This window comes from Bos taurus, chromosome 11, assembly GCF_002263795.3.
Source record: "Bos taurus isolate L1 Dominette 01449 registration number 42190680 breed Hereford chromosome 11, ARS-UCD2.0, whole genome shotgun sequence".
In the NCBI taxonomy this organism is placed as follows: domain Eukaryota; kingdom Metazoa; phylum Chordata; class Mammalia; order Artiodactyla; family Bovidae; genus Bos; species Bos taurus.
Window position 1 is genome coordinate 102,302,000 of NC_037338.1, and position 21,673 is coordinate 102,323,672.

At 56.7% G+C, this 21,673-nt stretch overlaps 1 protein-coding gene across 8 annotated transcripts in view; it reads left to right on the top strand.

The window, feature by feature from the left end:
• Window positions 1-20,578, top strand: part of NTNG2 (netrin G2) — a 71,663-nt gene extending 51,085 nt beyond the window's left edge. For 5 of the 8 annotated variants that reach the window (XM_010810426.4, XM_005213273.5, XM_005213269.5 and 2 more), the window contains 8 exons: window positions 6,011-6,183; window positions 9,230-9,256; window positions 10,228-10,365; window positions 13,565-13,639; window positions 15,354-15,455; window positions 16,877-17,044; window positions 18,884-19,018; window positions 19,590-20,578. In XM_010810426.4, the coding sequence (XP_010808728.1) occupies window positions 6,011-6,183; window positions 9,230-9,256; window positions 10,228-10,365; window positions 13,565-13,639; window positions 15,354-15,455; window positions 16,877-17,044; window positions 18,884-19,018; window positions 19,590-19,825 (1,054 nt within the window). In that variant the 3' untranslated portion in view covers window positions 19,826-20,578. 8 annotated transcript variants of the gene reach the window in all.
• Window positions 20,579-21,673: the final 1,095 nt, after the last annotated feature.

Here is a 21,673-nt window from a genome sequence, read left to right on the forward strand (position 1 = left end):
CTTTAACAAATTTTTAACAAGCCAAGGTCAGTGTGATCACCCAAAGTTAAGATGGCAGTCTTTTCTTTCTGTAGCTGATATCTAAAAATATCTGATCTTCAGGCCAGAGGCATGGTGTACATTCCTGCTTCCACACGGCTGGGGTATTCCTCTCCAGCTAGCTCTGTGGTATGTTAAATAGGAATTCAGATGAAAAAAATGAAAACCTTCCAAGGTCAAATATGTTTTGCCAGCAAACTTCAGTTAGACAACTCAGCAGGTTTGTTTCCTGAAGGACTTGTCAGAGCCTTTGATGTGCTAATGCACACTAGGACTCTGGGTGAAAAAGTGAAAGTGTTAGTCGCTCAGTCGTGTCCAGCTCTTTGTGACCCCATAGACTGTAGCCCTGCAGGCTCCTCTGTCCGTGGGATTTCCCGGGCAAGAATACTGGAGTAGGTAGCCATTTCCTCCAACTGGAGAACTTCCCAACCCAGGGATCAAACCCAGGTCCCTTACGTTGCAGGCAGAACAGCTTCTTTACTGTCTGAGCCACCCGGGAAGCCCTGGGTGGACGGGGCAATCAGGGAGCAGGGTAGGACAGCATTAGGAGAGCATCATATGTGTTGACCAATAAAAGCCAAACACAGAATCTTTCTTTGCCGTGGACCATCTTTGGGTCTAATGTTTCCAGGAAGAAGGGTCCCCGGTGCCAGCTGGGGCCTGCCCAACCCTCTTTGTGCCTTTCCCGGAAGCTAGCATATAGTAGGCCCCCAGTACACGTGTGATCGTAGGTTGGAGCTCCAGAGAGACAGGGAACAGACTTTCTCAAGCTCCGTTTATTTCAGCTTTGTGCTGCAGTAAAGCCTGACAGGACCAGGGGGCGAGGAAGATGAAGTTAAAACAGCATAGACTTTAGCGCCAGCTGATGCGTCAGAATTCTAGTCCAGAGAATTCAGCGGACATCTGTGGCCCCGGGAACTGAGAGTCGTGAGCGTCACATGGAGCAGTGGCTTCCCAAACAGGACCCTGATAGACCTGCTCCTCCTCCTGAGAGGAAATACCTGTGTGAGCTCAGGAACCAGCCTGGCCTGATTTCAGGTTTTCAAATCTCATCTGTTTTCTGCTTGCTGTAGAGGATGTAGGAAACATGCAAAGTGACAAAGAAGGAAATAGAAATCATTTACAATCCCGTCCCCTCCCTCCCTCGACAACCGCAGGAGTACCGAGATGTGTTGTCCTCGTGTTTCAGGTTTGAGCTTACACACAGTCAGAAGCTGACTGTGGTCTGGTGTGTGTGTGCATGCTAAGTCGCTTCAGTCATGTCCAACTCTTTGTGACCCTGTGGACCATAGCCCACCAGGCTGCTCTGTCCATGGGGTTCTCCAGGCAAGAATACTGGAGTGGGTTGCTATGCCCTCCTCCAGGGGATCTTCCCAACCCAGGGACCATACCCAAACCTCTTAGTCTCCTGCATTGGCAGGTGGATTCTTTACCATTAGTGCCACCTGGGAAGCCCATAGTCTGATAATAATCTGCTTGGACTGCCATAATGGAGTCCCACAGAGTGTGGGGCTTTAACTACAAACATTTATTTATTCTCTCACAATTTTGGAGGTTAGAAGTCCAATATCAAGATGCCAGCAGGGTCAGTTTCTGGTGAGACCCCTCTTTCTGGCTTGCAGATGGTCTACTTATCACTGTGTCCTCACATGATAGAGAGAGCTCTGGGGTCTATTGCTCCTCTTATAAGGGCACTAACCCTATCGATTAGGGCCCCACCCTTCCGACCTCATTTAACTTTAATTCCCCCTCTAAGGACTCTGTCAGACATGACTTGCTCTGTCATGTCTGACTCTTTGCGACCCCATGGACTGTAGCCTACTAGGCTCCTCCATCCATGGGATTTCCCAGGCAAGAATACTGGAATGGGTTGCCATTTCTTTCTCCAGGAGATCTTCCCAACCCAGGGATTGAACCCAGGTCTCCTGCGCTGTAGGCAGATGCTTTTACCGTCTGAGCCACCAGGGAAGTCCAAGGACTCTGTCTCCAAATACAGCTGCATTGAGTGTCAGGGTTTCAACGTATGAATTTGAGAGTGACACGGTTCAGTCCATAGCACTATAATACACACGATTTGCTGCCCTACTTTTTTACAATCCATATTCTAACCCACATTCACCTCTTGGACTCCAGAGCTGGATATCTCTGAGTTCCAGTCCCAGTCAGTTTTGGGCAGCCCTGTGACTCTGGGCCAGATACTTAATCTCTCTGAGCCTCCGTTTGCTCGTCTTCAAAGGGAAGGTGACAGTGATACCAGCTCTGGTAGCCATTCAGAGGCCAAATGAGATGCCCATTGGCACACAGCAAACACTAATTTTGGTTTTTTTCATTTGTATTAGGAACATTTCCCAGGGCTTGAAATAGCCTCTGACAACGAAATGTTTAGTTGCCAAGTCACGTCTGACTCTTTTGTGACCTCATGAACTATAGCCCAACCAGGCTCCTCCGTCCATGGGATTTCCCAGGCAAGAATACTGGAGTGGGTTGCCATTTTCTTCTCCAGGGGATCTTCATGACGCAGGGATCGAACCCAGGTCTCCACATTGCAGGCAGATTCTTTACCGCTGAGCCACCAGGAAATAAATATTTAATGGCTTTATCATACCCCATAGCATGGCTGTATCTAATTTCCATAACCATCCTGCAAGATGATCTAATGTCAGAGAGAAGTTATAAGAAGGAAGGTGGGGACTTGTCTGGGGGTCCAGTGGTTAAGACTCTGAGCTTCCACTGGCAGTGGGGTGTACGAGTTCAATCCCTGGCCCAGGAACTAAGATTCATCATGCTGTGCAGCCCAAAAAAGAAAAAGTTCTTGAACTGAATTAAAATGAAAATGCAACATATCAACAGAAAATTATTAAAATATATATATATTACGAAAGGCAGCTCTGACATTTCTGAAGCCAGCAGGCAGCAGGTTAACTCAGAGCTGCAGGGCTGCTAGAAACCTGGCAAGCAGCTCCCCCCGGTTTGGGATCCTTGCCCTGGAAGGGCAGCCTCACAGCAGTGCTCCAGTCAGATGGAGACAAGGAGGGCAGGAGTGGGTGGGGGCAGTGAGAGCCAGGATGAAGGGTCTGGCAGACAGATTTATGAGGCGAAAAGATGCAGGAAGTTAAATATTCATCATGTGGATAAGCAGAGGCTAAGGGGGCACGCTCCGTCGAGGAGGAGCATCGCTGAGTGGGAGGCGAGGTGTGAAGAGGAGGGGAGTTGTGAGCTGAAGGAGAAATGCTGGGTAAGCTTTTGGGAAACAGTCTTAGAGACGCTGGGAGCCAGCGATGGGGAATGTTGCCCACTCTGGGCATCACTGGTGGGACGCAGGTGCCTCCACCCTCGTCCAGGCCACTGCCCTCTGCTGCCAGCTGGGCACAGCTTCCTCCCTGCCACCCCCCACCCCACCGTGCCCCAGCTCTGATCTCCCAGACAAAGCATCCTCCATGGAGCTGCCACAATGACATATAAAACACAGGCCAGAGCAGGACACCTCTGACCTTCCCCGGGCTTCCAGAACAGATTCCAGCCTCCATGTCAGGTCTGGCCTCCTCCACTCTTTCATCTCATCTCAGGCCTCATTGGTTGAGCTCTTCTTGGCCCAGGGATGTCTTCCCTCATGTTCTTGTCTCCTCCAGAAGGTTCTCCCCTCCTTGCCTGAGTAACTCTTGATGCTCTTGCAGGTCTCAGATTTAAATTGTTCTTCCTGGAAGCCTATCCTGCTCCCCGCTCAGACTGAGACCCCACGATCCCCTCTCCTTTGTAGAACACGTGGGCGCTGATGACAACTGACGTTGATGTTATAATTAAAAAGATTGGCATAATTATCATTTTAAGATTGTGTCTCGTGGAGTTTTAGGTTTACAGAAAACTGAGTGGGTTGCACAGAGGGCTCCTAATACCTAGGTTATTCACGTCTTGCTTTTCTGTGATGCCTTTGTTACAGTTGATGAACCGATACTGACATGCCATCGTCAGCTCAAGTCCACAGTTGACATTAGGGCTCTATCTTGATGCTGTCTGGGTTCTGTAGGTTTTGACAAATGCATAACGTCATGGGTCCACCATGACAGTGTCATACTGATCACTCCACTGCCCTTAAAATCCCTTGGGCTCCACCTATTAATCAACCCCCTGCCCCAACCCCACCACTGTTCCTTGTGTCCCTGCTGGATGCTGTGCTCCATCAGAATAAGGACCCCATCTGCTTTATCAACCACTGTACTTACCATTCCCAGCTCAGAGTCTGGCACATAACAGGTGCCCTATAAATATTTTTCTTTGCTTATTTTAATAAAAAGAAAACTCTACCAAACATGTTATTCTGCTTTTTACAAATATTGACAATTTATCTTGGAAATCTTCCCATATCAGAATGTAGAGCACTCTCTCTCTCTGTTTTATTACAGAGGTTTTCCAACATGCATACAAAAATAGAATCTACTGTAATGAACTGCCACATACCTGTCACCCAACTTCAGCAATTAACTCATAGCCTTTCTCGTTTTGTCTGCATCTCTCCCCATGTTCTCCCTTTCTGTGTTATTCTGAAGCAGATCCCAGCCATCAGATCATTTCATCTGTAAATATTTGTGTGTCTCTAGAGATAAGGACTTTTAAACACACAATCACAATACCATCACTGCAGTTAATAAACATTAATTTAACACTGGGTGTCCCTGGTGGCTCAGACGGTAAAGAATCCACCTGCAATGCAGGAGACCCAGGTTTGATCCCTGGGTCAGGAAGATCCCCTGGAGAGGGGAATGGCTACCCACTCCAGTATTCTTGCCTGGAATTGTCCAGAATTCCATGGACAGAGGAACCTGGTGGGCTACAGTCCATGGTGTTGCAGAGTTGGACACGACTGAGCAACTAACACACACACAATTTAATATCACCAAAGGTAGTCAGTGTTCAAACTGTCTCACAAATACACTTTGTTTATCTGAGTTTAGGGGTTGTTTGAACCAAGGCCCCGATGAGGTCCAGTGCTGCCTTTGGTTGCTTTGCCCTTGAGGTTTTTTTTAATCGGGGTTCCTCCTTCCTCTGTATCAAGTTTTGCACCCCTTGCAATTCATCAGTCCTAGGAGCTATGTCATCACTTCTGGCTTTTGCTACTGCATCCCCCCTGGTGGTGTTTAGTTTGTTTCGCTGTCCTCTGTATTCCCTAATGAATTCCTAGCTGATCCAGAATCTGCTCCAGAGCGTTGATCAGATTCAAGTTCGATTTGTCTTGACGAGACTACTGCAGGGTGGGCTGTATCCTCCCACTGGGAAGTTTTTCTCTGGACGTCTCTGTTGCTGCTCCGTGCCCACAGCCATCCATTCAGTAGGGGATGCTGCATGACGGCTTTCTAATTCTATCTTTCCTTCTTCAATCAGCAGCTGGACTGCTTCTATAAAAAGAAACATCCCCTCATCAATTGTTGGTTACCTGGAGGTATGCTTTATATAGGACATGCAAGACAAGTGCTTGATTCTTTCCCTTTATTTACTGGTTTCAAAATGATGAGTTGCCTATAAATATTTGAATGAATGAATGAATAATACATGTATGGATGAATTGACAGGGTTTTGGGAATCAGGGCTTCTTTCTGCTCTCAAGGGCACGGGTGTGGCCACAGCCAAGAGCAGGGATGCCACCTGAGGCCAGGGTCAGGTCCATGCAACCAAGGGCAGGTAACTCTTGCTACCTGTCAACCACCATGGTTGAAAGCCATGGTGATCAAAAGCTGTGTTACTAAAAATACAGCATCTGGGACAACCCCGTGAGAGGCAGGATCCAGGGGCACCTCTTTCTGGAAGGACTCAGAATGGTGCATCAGGGGTACTTGTCCCAAAGGAGAGTCTTGGCAGGTTGGACAGGTGGCCTCAAGGGTCCCTTCCTGGCCACCCTGACACTCTCCCAGCCTTCCAGGGAGCCAGAACAGCCCGTTTACATGCTCACTGATGCCTTGCCCCCTCCATGTCCCCCCAGGTGCAAGTGCAACCTGCACGCCAACCTGTGCTCCGTGCGTGAGGGCAGCCTGCAGTGCGAGTGTGAGCACAACACCACGGGCCCTGACTGCGGCAAGTGCAAGAGGAGCTTCCGCACGCGGTCCTGGCGCGCCGGCTCCTACCTGCCGCTGCCCCATGGCTCTCCCAACGCATGTGCGTACACAGACTGGCCGTTGCACTCGGGCACCCCCACCCCTCCCCACCTCAGACCAGCAAGGCCATGGGCTCCCCCAACCTGCAGCCTCAGGAGCTGCGGATCTCATCCCAAACACGCATGCACACACACTTGCACAAAGGTGTGCACGCAAACATGCATGCATAGACACGTGTGTGAACATATGCCCACACTCGCACAAAGATGTGCACACATGAACATGCACACATGCATGCAGACTCACATGCACACACACACAGGTGTGCACATAGATCTGCGTGCATGCACACACACGGGTGTGCACACACAAACATGCACACATGCGCACACACATATGAACACACACAAACATGCACACGTGCGTGCACACATACATTTGTGAGCTCTTGCACAGATACACAAAGGTGTGCACACAAACCACTGACACACATTTGTGAACACATGCAAAAAGGTATGCATACAAACATGCATGCATGCCCTGACATATGTGCACACACATGTGAACACAGGGGCACGCCCTTTTTAACCAAACTCCCAAGTGCCAGGCCTTGTCATCAAGACCCTCTAGCATGCCTGCATCCTGCTGGCAACCTAAGATGAGCTGACTCAGCATCCTTCTCACTGACCTTACCCTTCGTGACCCCCAGGCAGGAGAGAAGGCCCACAGGGTGTCAGGGAGGAGTGGGTGGGGACCCCTCCCTCCAGGCTGACCATTCCTCGTAAATGTCTCAGTGTTTACAGGACATTTACAGGCACTGCATGGCACCAAATGCTACGGGGTCCCCCCTTGAACCTCCGGGTGGCCCCTGGAAGTGGGTCTCCTGGTCCCATTTTACAGAGGGATCCTCCGAGGCCCTGGCCATGCCCTCTACACAGTCCCCTCCTCTCTTGGCTCAGTCTTCGAGTGCCAGAGTCCATCCTCAGGGTGTGCCCTCACACACCTGCACCATGAACACACTTCAGGGGTCCCCGTCATCAGCCCCCAGCACAGTCCCTGGGTGTCTCCTTGAAATTGAGTCCCAGGGAGCCCCCAGCTGCTGTGGATAAGGGTCCAAGCTCGTCCATGGTGGGCTCTCCTCAGCCAGTCCCCCAACCCTACCAAGTGACTTGCTGACACTCGGCCAGTGCTTTGTCGAGGAGGCTGCACAGGCACTTTATATACAGCTCTTCCCACCTCTGATAACCTCTCAGATGGTGTTTTCATTATGGTCCCACTCTCCAGATGAGCAAACTGAGGCCCAGCGACCCTCAGGGCCCTCTTAGTTTGGCAGCAAGTTAAGCACCAGCACTGGAGCCAGTTCCCAAGCCAGGCTGGGCTGCTGGGACCACTCGGCCCGCGCCCCTCCTGGGCACACTCTTTGGAGCCCGTCCATCGGCTCCCTGCAACCGAGTGGTGAAAGCTTTATGTAACTTGAGGCTGATCAAAGCTGGAAGCCTCGCGATGAGGCTGTGACAGTATGTCGTGTGTGCGCCAGGGACACTCTCGAGGCCTTTGAAGGGTGACTTACTGGAGTTGCAGCCCCCCCGCGGGCCTTCAAAGGCACAGACAGTGCTCTGGGCTACAGCCCTGCCCCACCCGGAGGACGTCAACCCATCTCTGTTGCCAGAACCAGTTCTTGAGTTGCTGTCACCTCCCTCTGACTCAAAGGCTCACCTCCCTTCAACTGTTCTGCTGCCTCCCACTGAACCCCTCTCTGGGCCCCATTCTCCTCCTAGAAGGATCCGTGAGATCCCCCGGCACCCACAGGCCGATACCATTACCTGCAGGTCATCCTGTGGGGCCCCCGGCGCATCCCCCCAGGCACCCCTCACTGTCCCGCCCCCAGAGTCACCAAGAGAGGCCCACACCCCAGCAACCACCCTGGGGCTCCTCACGCCCCATCTTTTGTCAGGACTGCCTGGAGGGGACGCTGTGGCCCCGGCTCCTTCCTCCTGAGACTGACGACTCCCACCCAGGTCAGACCGTGGCCTCGGGCGCCCGCAGCCCCAGAGCACAGACGCACACAGACAGAAAGGGCCAGGTCAGGGTCAGAGTCAGGCCTCTGCCACTCAGAACTGTGAGGCCTTGGACAAGCCGTCTCTCCCTCTGAGCCTTTGCTCGTTTGTAGAACTAGGACCCTAGAAGCCTGCCCTAGGGCTGTTGTGAACTGTAGCCCGCCAGGCTCCTCTGTCCATGGAATTCTCCAGGCAAATGAATCCTGGAGGGGGTAGCCATTTCCTTCTCCAGGGGATCTTCCCGGCCCAGGAATTGAACTTAGGTCTCCTCCATTGCAGGATGGATTCTTTACAGGGAAACCCAAATTGTAAAGTGAAAGTATTAGTCGCTCAGTTGTGTCCGACTTTTTGCTACCCCACTAGGCTCCTCTGTCCATGGGATTTTCCCAGGCAAGAATCCTGGAGTGGGTTGCCATTCCCTTCTCCAGGGGATCTTCCAGCGATCGAATCTCCTGGATTGCAGGCAGATTCTTTACCATCTGAGCCACCAGGAAGCCCTGAGCACTGAATGGCCAGGGTGGGGCGGCACTCAGCATGGGCCCACATGCAGAAAGCCCTCAGCACGTGACAGCCGCTGTGATCGCCTTCCCGTCTACCCCACAGGCATCCCTGTGTTTCCCAGATGGGCACAGGCACAGCGGCTTCCCCCTGTGGCAGCTTCCATCAGAGCCTCCAGTAAACCAGTCTGTCCCTGTGCCTAGGACCCTCATGTTCTCCGACACCCCATTACCCGCCAGAGGATGACCTCCGGCCTCCTTGCCTTGCACTGGAGGACCTGAGAGTCTAAAGTCAAATGAGAAGGGTGCATGTGAGGCCCCCAGCAGAGGCTTATCAGCAGGTCCCCTGATGGGGTAAGTCACAGCTCCAAGACTCAGTTTCCCCATCTGCACAATGGGCTCAGAGCAGCCCTTCCCTCTCAGGCACCAGTGAGGGTGTAAGTGGAGAATCCGACCCAGTCCCTGCATGGTGAGGTGCCCCAGCCCCCCTGGTTTCCTGTCCCCAGCCCTGCCACCCCCTCCTTACTCTTCTGTGACCCCCCTCTTTCCGCAGGTGCCGCCGCAGGCTCCGCCGTCGGCAGTAAGTACACGCCAGGGCCACCCGTCTGGGGAAGGTGCCTGGGGCCGTCAGTGCACGAGCCTCTCTGCACGTCCTGGAAAAAACAGGAGAGGAAAGACGGGACTTTCCTGTCCTCCCCTCCCCAGGTCCACCCCCTCCTCTGATCCATTTGCTTCTTTCCCCTCCTTCCCTCCTTCCTGTCTCACAAGCCCTTCCCTCCAGCTTCTTGACTGGTGCTGCTTTGGAAAGATCCCCTTGTCCCACTCCCGCTGGGAACCCCCCACTTCTTCCACTCCTGCCAGCCAAGAATGGGGGTCACCTTCCTTGACTGGTGGCAGAAGCCACCCCAGTCTGATCACGGGGTTTGGCCTCCCTCTGCACAGCCCACAGCTATCACCATGGCAGCTGCTCACCCGTGGGGAGTCTGGGTGAGATGAACCAGGATCTCGGCTGCAGGGAGGCTAGGGGAGGTGACCCAGACCCCCATGTCTCCAGCTCAGCTCAGGCCCCGAGCAGCCAGACTGTCTGAAGGAGGGTCTGGGCATCCCAGGAATTCAACAGGGAAGGTGAGGGAGGGTGGGAGGGGGTGACCAACCGACTATCGTTAAGTCATCATCAAACATGCACAGTGCCGGGCATCAGCTAAGCAGGATCCTCGTACTATCGCATTCTGTCCTTGCAGCCAGCACCCCCAGGTGGGTATTGCCATCTGCTCTCAGATTCAGCAGGAGAGAACTTGCCAGAGTCAAACAGCCAGCCAGCGGCAGACCCCAAATCTCAGGCTTCCAGGGGTGCCACCCCACCCCCTGCTATGGCTCTTTTGGGCCAAACTCAACCCCTGTGGGATGCCAATGGGCAGAGAGGGGCCAGAGGAAGCTGGATTCGGAGGTGACGCTGGGCCCCTCGGCGGGATAGTAAGCTGTTTGTCTGCACTGGTACCCCGCCACTGACCCCCACCTGCACCCTTTCTTGCTTTTCTCATCTCTCACCAGGCATCAGCAGGTCCCGGAAAGAGCCCGTCCCCAAAGCCCCTGTGGCCACTGCGGCCATTAGGAGGGACCCCGCTATTCCTACCCCCCCAACATCCACTGCCTGGGCCCCCAGGGCTCCCAGCACCCTACAGCCCACAGGTGGGTGCCCAGCTGCCCTGCCCTTCCCCACTCCTTGCCCCAAGTCCCTGCCCCTCTCTGCGATGTGGGGGTATCAGCTCTGGGGAGGGCAGGGGCTTGGCTTTTAGAGCAGAGGATGCTGGACCCAGAGTCGCGGGAGCGTGATACCTGGAGACCTCCAGGCAGTCCGGACTTCCTGTCGCTGGGGTCCAGCCAGGGCGCCCAAGGGCTTGTGGCAAGCCCCTGGACCCCCCTCCCTAGGCACTGCTCAGTGTCGCCCAAAGAGCCCAGGGAGCCAGCTCAGGCCCCACCCCCACAGCCATGCCAGCCCCCGGCCCTGCCCCTGCCCTCAGCGGCTGACCCCTAGGAGATGGACAGGGCAGGGTTAGCTGAGCAAACAGACTCCTCAGATCAGCAGGGCAGAGGAGATTGCCGCCTTGAGCTGCACAGCCTCTGAGCTGGGCTTTTAGACTGTGGACTGCTGGGCCTTTGGGGGCGCAGAGTGCAGGGGCAGGGCCAAGCCAGGGGTGTGTGGCAGGCTTGGGCTGCTGGGGTGGCCCTCTGGTCTCCCCGGGGGAGTCCTGCCAGATCCTGCCTTCCGGGAGTGCCAGGACTTGACTCGTCCTCCCCCAAGGGTGACAGGGAGATGTGGCCAAGGTCCCTGGTTCCGCCATCTGGGGCGGGGTGCCCCGACTGTGCGCCCCCACCCTGTCCCACCCCCTCTGCAGTGAGGAGCTGGCAAGGTGGGGGTCTCCTTACTCTTGGGGCAGTGCCATGACCCTTCCTCTCTCTGATGCTCACGGACCCAGAAACCCCTCTGTCAGCGGGAAGGGGTCCCTGACTCTCTGGCCTCAGCTTATTGTGGGGGATGGGGCTCAGCCCTCTCCTAGCTGCAGGAAAGAGCCCGCGCCCAGCTCCTTCACGGGACCAGAGGCTGACACCACATGTCTTTTCTTTCTGTCCCCCTCCTTTCTCCATGGGAGGCATTTGCCTGGGTGGGGTGGGGGAAGGGGCCCGCTGGGAGATCCGAGGATTTCAGGCTGGCCTCCTGGCCCAGGAATCTCTCTGGGTGGAGGACACGGGTCACTGGGAGTCCGGGCTCCAGACGTAAGTTGGGCCAGCCTCCTGAGACTCTGCACTTTTTTTTGTTGTTGAGTCTGTGATGGGCAGACCGGACCAAAAATAGTCGTGGTGGGTGCCATGTCTGCCTGCAGGCGGTGATCTATCTGGGTGGGAGGCCAGACAGACACACGCGCGCGTGCACACACACACACACACATCGAGGAACCTGGCCTCCATTTTTGGAGCTGCTTCTGATGGGGGACATGGGGTGCCAACTGCAAAGCTGGGAATTAAGGAGAGTGTCAGAGTCAGGGCTGTGACCCTGGGTGAGGGAAGGTATGAATTGTGAGGGTCCCCAGGACTCTGATGGTAAGAAGGAGGCACCCCTCCCTCCAGGCTGGACTATCAGACATCCAGAATGGTCAGGGTCCTCTTTGCCTCTTGAGCCCAGGGCCAGGCTGGGAGCCCAGTCCCTAGCGGCCCAGGTCTTAGGGGTCATCAGTCCTCTTTAGCACCTGAAGCCCATGCCTGGGTCCCCATGATGCTCCCCAACCCCCCACCACTGATAACACATTCACTGTGGGGGGTGGAGACCGGGTGCCTCCTGGGCCAGGAGCTTGTGGTGGATTCCTGGTTCACAGCCCCGAGAAATGGGGACTGAGATTTTCCTAGTCTCCCCAGGTTAAGGCTTAGGAAGCAGCAGCTGGGTTTTTACAGTATGTAAATAATCCTTCAATAAAGCTGTTTTAAAAAGAAAGAGTAGTTGCTCAAGGAAATAAGACAGGTCCTGACCTTGGGGCTCACTGACTTCTGATGCTTCCTGCCCACTCAGCTGCCCAAAGCCACCGTCCTGAGACCTTGGGGAGCTGTGAGGTGGTGCTGCCTTTAAGGCCAAGTTTGCACGACTCCCCAGTTTTGAAGGAACAGACGGGCATCCATCTGGCCTTGGCAAGCAACACGAGTCACTCTGAGAAGGCTCTTCCAGAACACCTGAGCGCATCCCTGGAAAGTCCAGTCTTTCCCACCCCCAGGCCACCAGAAAGGTCCTGATTCTCTCCAGGTGCCTCCCAACAGGTGCTTCGGGCTCTTTGGCCCGAGTCCAGCTGGGCCTGTGGACCGCTGGCCCACGTGTCTCTCCCTGCTGCCCATGTCAAGCTGTCCTGAGGGTGAGGGCTGCCAGCAGAGAGGCTGTTCAAGACCACTAACCCTGTCCCCAGCGTGGCTGCGGGGGGTGGCGGGAGCGAGACTGCAAAGCACCATGCCTTCAGGGCGGGTTTATCGCAGCCCTAATTAAGCCCTTGCCAATTTGAGTCCCGAGGCCTCTTCTCATTGAACATCCCATAAATGTCAATTTCACATCCAGAGGCTCCCGGCTCCCAGCTGGAACATCCCCCGCACTTTTTAGCTGGTAGATTTTCTTTCTCTTTCTCCACCAACTGGCATCATGCGTAATCCCTTTAAGAAGCGGAAAATATCCGATTTCTCCCCTTGTCCCTCTGGGTTTGTCCTTTGAAATTCGGCACAGAGTGATTCTTCCATTTCTCGTCTTGCCAGCCCTGCCCACATCGCCTACTGTGGGTCCAGATAGTCCTGGAGACAGGCAGTGTGGCACTTGGGGGCTAACTCATATTGGGGTCCCTGGTGAAGATGGGCCCAATCTAGGGCTCAGGGAGGATGCTCTGGTGGCCGGATCGGGGTTGGACTGGAAGCCTTCAAGGACCCTCTGGGCATGTTTGGTGTCTTGGCCAGAACACACACACTCCCTTTACAGCCATCGGCCAGAGACCTCAGTGCAGAGAGGTCTGGGCCCCAATTCCGGACTCTGTCTAACTCCAGCCTTCATTCAGAACAGAGGCCACGCAGGGAGGGAGCTCCAAGAATGAGGAGTCCCTCTGAAGAAAGGGCTGTCCAAAGTATGCAGATTCTCAGGCAGGGGTCCCTGTTCCATCCGGCATCCCTGCGCCCTTCAACAGGCTGCCTTAGCATAGATGCTGCCTCTCCTATAGATTTGAACCCAGTTCCACTTGGCTGGTGTAGACAGAGCTGCTTCTTAGAGTGCTGCTTCTGTAAGGGGCCTGCAGGGGGTGATGCCTCAGGAGGTCCCCGGGACAGCCCCAGCCCCTCGCGTGACTTGGTTTCTCCTCTTTTCTCCCCCAAGAGTGGAGCAGGCCATCCACCGCTGCCCCGCTCTGGGCGAGCGCCCCTTGGCCCCAGGTGTCCTCCAGTGCAGAAGGTATGGGGGGGAGGGTGCTCCTGAGACTCTGCAGAGGAGGAGGGATCAGAGCCACGTGGCGGGAACCCCGGGTGGCAGGGGGCCCCCTGAGGGCAGAGGGAGGGGCCTTGGAACTCTACTCCGCACCCCCAACCCCACCTACTTAGCCAGCGTGGCCTCACCACACCCGACCCCTTTCAGTCCTGCACTCTAACCCTCACCTTAACCCCCGAGAGCTCCCAAGCCCTGTGGAGACCCTGTCCTGAGAACAGTAATGCCCTGCGACTCAAGAGTCAGAGAGGGTTTCCTGCAGGGGCTTGGCTCCTGGGTCGGGAAGATCCCCTGGAGGAGGGCATGGCAACCCATTCCAGTATTCTTGCCTGGAGAACCCCATGGACAGAGGAGCCTGGTGGGGCTACAGTCCATGAAGTCGCTTCTAGGGGAAGGGGGAGGGTAGCCTTCTGGGTGGCAGGACCAGCTGCGGCAAAAGCTTGGCGGTGGGATGCCAGGGAGCGGTGGCTTCACCAAGCGAGACCTGGGGAGGCCTCGGGGGATCACGCTGAGACCAAGCCCAGAGCCTCATTCTCCCATTGCGTTGGGAAGAAACTCGTGTGGGCTCGAGGACTCATCTGCACTTATAGTGGACACACCCAAGAAGCACACAGGGTCTGCCTGAGTCTCCAAGATGGGACACTGTCCCTGGTCCCAGCTCCCCGTTCCCTGGTCGGTAAGACCTGATGCCAGGCTCGGGCGGCAACCCCACCCGCACCTCCAGTTCCCCTCTCACCGGCTGTGAATGGTGAGCAGGGCTTTGAGCGCCCCCTGCTGGTGAGTGGTTCCGGAGGCAGAATCACAACTGGGGAGGGTCAGCGGAGACCTCGGAGTCAGCGGGCGTCCTCCCCGGCGATGGGGAGCCAGCTGGAGCAATCACATCCTGGCCCTGGACCGACTGGGGCACCGCCGCCTCCCAGGTAAAAGCCGAGGGGACCGTGGCATGCTCCCCCACAAATAAAGGGCTGGGGTTCTGGGCAGTCTGTGCTCCTGGCTAGATGGCTCCTGCCAGTGGAAGGCAAAGGACTCACTATGCCTGGAGCAGGGAGCTTGCTTCAGAAAGGAAATGCTGAGTCGCTCAGTCATGTCTGAGCGACTTCATGGACTGTAGCCCGCCAGGCTCCTCTGTCCATGGGATTCTCCAGGCAAAAATACTGGAGTGGGTTGCCATTTCCTCCTCCAGGGGATCTTCCCGACCCAGGAATCAAACCTGCATCTCTTGCTTCTCCTAGATTGGCAGGCAGTTCTTCACCACTGAACCCCTGGGAAAGGAAGGAAGATGCCCAAATCTTGCATCCAGCTTCACACTCTGGACTTGACCCTCACAGAAGCCTGGAGAGGAGCAATAGTTCAGAGTGTCCAACGTGGTGTTTTTCAACCACTCAAACCGTCCAGCTTCAGCAGTCTTTAGCATAGCATGAGAGATGTCAGAGAATAATGTGGGAGGATTCATCCAGCTGAACTGATGGTAGATGGTCTCCGAGGGGGGGAACCAAGGGCACGCCGGGTTCTGTGTGCTGCTGGCTGTGCTGTGTCATCTCAAATCTGAGCAGGTGACAAAGCTGCTCCAGAGCTCACCCAGGGCACCTTGGGAGCCTCTACTGGGCTTTATCTGGGCAAAGACAGCCGGCCCTGGGCAGCTGGACCACGGCTGATGAAAGGGCTTGTTTCTCATCTCTCCAAGCTGCGGGCACCGCCCCTGTTGCCCCCGCCCCCGCCAAGGCCTCCAAACTTTTCCAGCTCAGGCCCAAATCTCCTCAGGTGATGCCTGTTGAAGAATTCGAAGGTAAGAGGGAGGCCGTGGGGTGGATTAGTCCTCCTCCAGCATTTCTTCCCCTACTTCCAAAAAAAAGTGCCGGACGAGGACCAGTGATGCCCAGCTCAGAAAACCCTCCCAGAGTAGCTGGGTCAAGGTGAAGTGGAGCCTGTCTCCCCTCTGGTGCTCCTTCCCCGAGGGAGCAGGGGGCAGGCATGAGTCAGAAGCACAGTGGGCAGGCACAGGGCAGGCAGAGCAGCTGCCAGAAATAGCCTGTCCTGGCTCCCCTGGGAGGTGTGTCCCAGCGGCTCATCTTGGTGGAAGCAAGATCGGGGACACGGGGTCACCGACAGTACTCCTTGGGACACCTGGAGGATGTCTCACCTTCTCACTGTCCCTGGAGGGACAAGGTGACGGGGACAGGAGGCCATGGGGCGGGAAAGCCACCCAGCTCCTCCCGGGCATAGCTCAGAGGCTCTTTTCTTCAAGGTCTCCCACGTCCTTGACCCTGACACCTGGTCAGTCCTCCCTTCTCCCATCACAAAGGGAAGTGTGGCTCCTCTAGGGATACACAGATGGTGTCTCACAGAGGGCATCCTTCCTTGTTCAAGGGAATGCTGAACCTCTTAGGAGGGGACACCAAGGGACGGCCCCCATCTGTGGCAGGGAAGGTGACCCTCCTCACCAAACTCCACCTCCCTTGATGACGTCAAGGGAGTCACCTCCAATCCCTGGGGGCCTCCCCTTTGGGGGTCACAGGTGCCTCCAGTGAGAGTCAGAAGCTGGGCCAGGGCTGGCCTTGGAGGTCAAGGCGAGAATCTCAGGGCACAAAGCTTAAGGCAGCACTTGCTATCGGGGTCCTGCAAGAGCAGGCGCTCTGCTGCCAAGCACATCTGCAGAACAGCCCAGGCTAATAAGAAAGGGTCCTGCAGGTGGGGGTTTCCTCGAACCATCTTCCAAAGCAGCACGGGGAGGAAGTTCCTGGTCCTTCCCACCTCTGGCGTACATGCATGCATCTGCCCTTCACTGAATCACTGGGATACTGTGGTGAGCGCAATGTACCCAGGCACCGCCCTCCCTGAGCTCACCACCCGATGGCATGACCCATCCTCCCTGCATGGATCATTTCTAATCACCCCAGCATCCCTCCAGAGAGCGCTTCACCCCGGTACCCAGCCAGGGCTTCAGCGGGTGCTCCCTGGTGCCCTGCCCTCGGGGCCAGGTGGGAATTTGTGGGCCGGGCCCATGCTGGTTCTCATTCTGGTTCAAAGCTAGCAGGACCATCCCTCCCCAAATGGCACAGGAGTGTTGGAGGCCTGGGGCACTTTCCTGTGCCAGGTACCTGCCGCCCCTGCCTCAGTTTCCCTGACTGCATGGGGGAGGGGTCGCAGGAAGGCACCGTCTCCATTTGCTCTCTGACCCTTGGTGTTTCTCATGCTCGGCCGGCCCAGACTGCGAGTGCTACGGCCACTCCAACCGCTGCAGCTACATTGACTTCCTGAATGTGGTGACCTGCGTCAGCTGCAAGCACAACACGCGGGGCCAGCACTGCCAGCACTGCCGTCTGGGCTACTACCGAAACGGCTCTGCAGAGCTGGACGACGAGAACGTGTGCATCGGTGAGCCCTCGCTGGCATGTGGGGGGCATGGGGCGCAGGGTGCCAGAGAGGCGTTAGATGGGAGTCTGGAGACCCCTGCATTGGAACCCCGTGGGGAGGCTGGTGGTGGTCATTGTTGTTCAGTCGCTCAGTCGTGTCTGACTCTTTGCAACCCCATGGACTGCAGCACACCAGGCTTCTCTGTCCTTCACTAACCCCTGGGGTTTGCTCAAACTCACGTCCATTGAGTTGGCAATGCCATCCAACCATCTCATCCTCTGTCACCCCCTTCTCCTCCTGTCCTCAGTCTTTCCCAGCGTCAGGGTCTTTTCCAGTAAATCAGTTCTTCACATCAGGTGGCCAAAGTATTGGAGCTCCAGCTTCAGCATCAGTCCTTCCAATAAATATTCAGGGTTGATCCGGAAAAATTCCAACTCCAGGGCCCACTCCGGCTGGGTGTTTCTAAGGACAGAAGCCTCCAGAATCTGCTCTATTGATAAGCTCCCCATGTGGTTCTCCCCGCAGGCACTGGAGTTTCAGAACCACGCGTTTGAGCCAAAGACAGGGTTTAGGGCTTGCCTGGCTGTGTGGTGGTGGTGGTGGTTTAGTCGCTAAATCGTGCTCGACTCTTGCGACCCCATTGACTGTAGCCCACCAGGCTCCTCTGTCCATGGGATTTCCCAGGCGAGAATATTGGAGTGGGTTGCCATTTCCTCCTCCAGGGAGATCTTCCCAAGCCAAGCTGTGTGCCTTTCAGCAATTCTCTTCCCCTCTCTGGGCCTGTTTGTAAAGTGGGAGATGAATCAGATCAAGGGTTGTTCAATCCTTCTGGGGGGACTGATGCTTTTCTTCAAATGAATTTTCTCTTGTGATTTATAAGCCCTCCACCCCGCAGTGAGCAAATGGTCTGCTTTCCTTACCCTCTGCGCCAGGCCTGGCTTTTGTGGTAAAGAAGGAAATAAATCTACGACGGGCCCTGGGCCCAGCCAGGGGCAGGCCAGCCCCAAAGGTGGGCCCCATGGCCTGCAACCAGCACCCACTAGACTGGAACGCTGTCTCCTGTAGAGGCCAGTTCTCAGCCCTGGGATGCCCAGCGCCCTTGGGAACCCCCTGTCCATGCCCCGCCCAGCAGGCTGGCCCTGGCTGTGCAAAGCTGCAGCTGTCAGTCTGAATTATGGCAGCGGCCTTCAGATAATTTCATCAATTCTCAAGTGATCCCAAGGGAACTGTACAGCCCCTGTCACACTGGCCAGCCGCGGGTGACAGGGAGGGGCCTCTAGATCCGATTAGAGGCGGTCCTCCCCACCCCCCAGGACCTCCTTTTTCTTTGCCTGCTGCCTCCACCCCCGGCCCAGCAAGGACACCCAGAGTGGAGGCGTTTGCCTCCCCCAAGGGGCAGAGGCCCCAGGAAACCGACTGGGAAGGGGTAGGGTGAGGCTGGAGGCCCTGGAGGAGAGCTGTGGATGCCCGCTACACCTTCCTGTCCCCACACACAACACAGCCCGCAGGTCAGATGTCAGGTGGCCCCGATGAGGCCCCGCCCACCTGTCAGTCACCGCTCTTTGAAGCTGGGGTGGATCAGCGCCCGCCCCAGTTACAGAAGCGGGGAGACGGGCCCAGAGAGCGGAAAGGGCTGGCCCAGGCCACAGCGCCAGGGCCAGAAAGAGGGGAAGGGGCTGTCTGGATGGGAGGAAATGCCGTCTTCTCTCGCGATCTGGACACCCCAGGCAGCCCTCACCCCACCGTCCAGCCGCGGATGCGGAGATCCGACGGGGAGGGTGGCGGGGTCTGGCGGGATGGGTCCGTGCGGACAGCGCCCACAAGTCACCCTGATCACTCGCCGTGCGACTGTCGGTCCAGAGTGTAACTGCAACCAGATCGGCTCCGTGCACGACCGGTGCAACGAGACCGGCTTCTGCGAGTGCCGCGAGGGTGCGGCGGGGCCCAAGTGCGACGACTGCCTCCCCACGCACTACTGGCGCCAGGGCTGCTACCGTGAGTGCGCGCCGGGAGGATCCGGGGCTGTGGGGCCTGGGGTGGGGCCTGATGCTGCCGGGCGGGGCCAGTGGGTGGGCGGGGCCTGATGCTGCCGGGCGGGGCCTGATGCTGCCGGGCGGGGCCCTTGGGTGGGCGGGACCTGATGCTCCGGGGGCCTGTAGGTGGGTGGGGCCTGACGCTGCCGGGCCAGTAGGTGGGTGGGGCCTGACGCTGCAGAGCGAGGTCAGTAGGTGGGCGGGGCCTGATGTCAAAGGCGGGGTCTGGGTGATGGACGGGGCTTGAAGCGACTGTTTGTGGAGTAGGTACCGGGAAGGGAGTTGGAAGCGAAAGAGGAGCTGGGAGTTGGGAGTTGGCAGGAGGCGGGGGCTTTCGGGGAGGAAGGGAGGCTGTCCCAAGAAGTCACGGGCTGGCGGAGACCCGATGTTAGCCACCGGAAGAGGGTGGAAGGGCGCTCCAGGTACTTGGACCGGCACATCCCAGTCGCAGAAGCTCCAGCGCCAGTGGTGGTGCTAGTGGGTTCGGGGTGGACCAGACCGCCGCCCGCCTTAACCGCCCCTCCGCCCCGCAGCCAACGTGTGCGACGACGACCAGCTCCTGTGCCAGAACGGGGGCACCTGCGTGCAGAACCAGCGCTGCGCCTGCCCGCGTGGCTACACCGGCGCGCGCTGCGAGCAGCCCCGCTGCGACCCCGCCGACGACGAGGGCGGCCTGGACTGCGACCGCGCGCCGGGGGCTGCCCCACGCCCCGCCACCCTGCTCGGCTGCCTGCTGCTGCTGGGGCTGGCTGCCCGCCTGGACTGCTGAGCCCTGCGGAGGGCACCCCGGGCAGGGTGGGGGCCAGTCCGCGCGCCCTGTCGCGCCCTGCGCCCTTCGCCCGGAGAGCCAGGGGGCCCCCGGGGGCCGGCGTCCGAGGCCTGGCGGTGAGAAGGGTGCGGCCTGAGCTGCTCCCAGGTGCTACTCAGCAGAGTCCTCCCGCCCTGTCCCCCCTACCCCAGTGGCACCTGCCCCCGCCCCTGCACGGCAGCGGGGGATGCTGTGGGGTCCTGGCCCCAGCGGCCTGCGATTTTGGTCTTAGTTTTTCTTTTATATTACCCACCGCCCCTTTCCTTCTTTTTTTTTTTTTTGCTGGCAGTGAGACAGAGGGTGGGGAGAAACGCTGCTCACCCCACACCCTCAGATTCTGCCTCCTGCCACACACACGACTGTTGCAGACACCCCCAACGCCTGTGCCTGGCTCTCCACCAGCCAGCGGACCCGAAGTCCAGTTGCCTACAACTCTAGTCGCTGACGATTCTCTTTTCTATTCTTGGTTTTCCTTTGCAACCCACCAGACCCTAGGCCTTTCCAGAGGTCTGGGGACCAAGGAGCTCACTGTCTGGGGGCAAGGAGTCAGGACGGAGGGTTGGGAGGGCCGTACACTTCCTTTTGTAGAGAACTATTTTTGTTTGTATTAACTGCCCCTATGAAGGAGGGCCCCGGGCGGGGACGTTGGTCACCATGGTGGGTGGTTGATGGTGTATAATCTGACAGTAAAAAATCTGCTCACTGCTGCCTCCAGGGCCTGTGTTCTTTCTGCTGTTTTTTACCCAGCAAGTGTGGAGGTGAAAGGGGAACTCATAGAAAAGCCTTAAAGAAACGGTTTCACTCTTAAGGCCCGTCTCTTCCCCAGGCCCCTCTGTGAATAACGGGCAGGTGTGGCCAGCAGCGCTGTCTCGCTACGTGGCCAGGTCTGGCCCTGCAGTGACCTCCGATGTTCCCCAAACTTGGGAGGTTGTCTTCCTCCTTTCCCTAAAAAAAAAAAATCCAAAGTATAGTGGCACTTTTCTTTGGCTGTCCTCAAATTTAAAAGCACATGGTAGACAAGGATTTGCTGAGAAGTCCCAGGGAAGGGACTAGCAGAGCGCGGAACAGGGCTGGACACCGATGATTCTATTTATAAACCGGTATCTGAGGGGAATTTCTATCAGGCCCGCTGGACCCTCAGCCTCAGGCCCAGTGTCTGAGGCTGGGGCCGCGGCCTTCCGGCGCCCCCTGGTGGCCAGATTCCAAGGTGGGCACAGGCTGATGGAGGCGGAATGGCAAAGACCCACAACCCACCATCCTCCCCTTTCATCTTCCTCTTTCCCTCCCGAGCATCAGTAAGGGGACGGCCAAGGGGACCAGGGACAGCCTGGGAATTGTGAAAGGAAGCTCGGAAGAAAGGGGTCCATTAGCTTAGCCCTGTACTTCTGAGGTGCCCATGGGTCTCTTTCTGGGCCTTGGGAGTTGGACTTCCCTGCTGTCTCTCAAGAAGGTCTGGCTTTCCTTGGCCACCTGCTTACCTCCCAGCTGCCTCGGAAGATTCCCAGAACATGGATCAGGTTCTGGTTCCTTGCTGTTCCTACAGCCTCCCCACCCCCACCCCCCAGCACCTGCAGCTACCCTCTGGCTGCAGCCAATCTTTCCAGTCTGGGATGTTTAACATAAAACTGTGTTCATTCCTCCTGCAAGTCCCCAGAGCAAGGCTCAGCCAGAGTCTAATGAAACTTGGCCTTGCAGATGACAAGAGATTACAGCACGGCCACAAGTGATATAAAATGTGTTTAGGGCCTCTCAGGGCCAAACACCAGGCCCTTCTGGCCTCCTGATCTGTCTCAGCTCCCAACCCCAAAG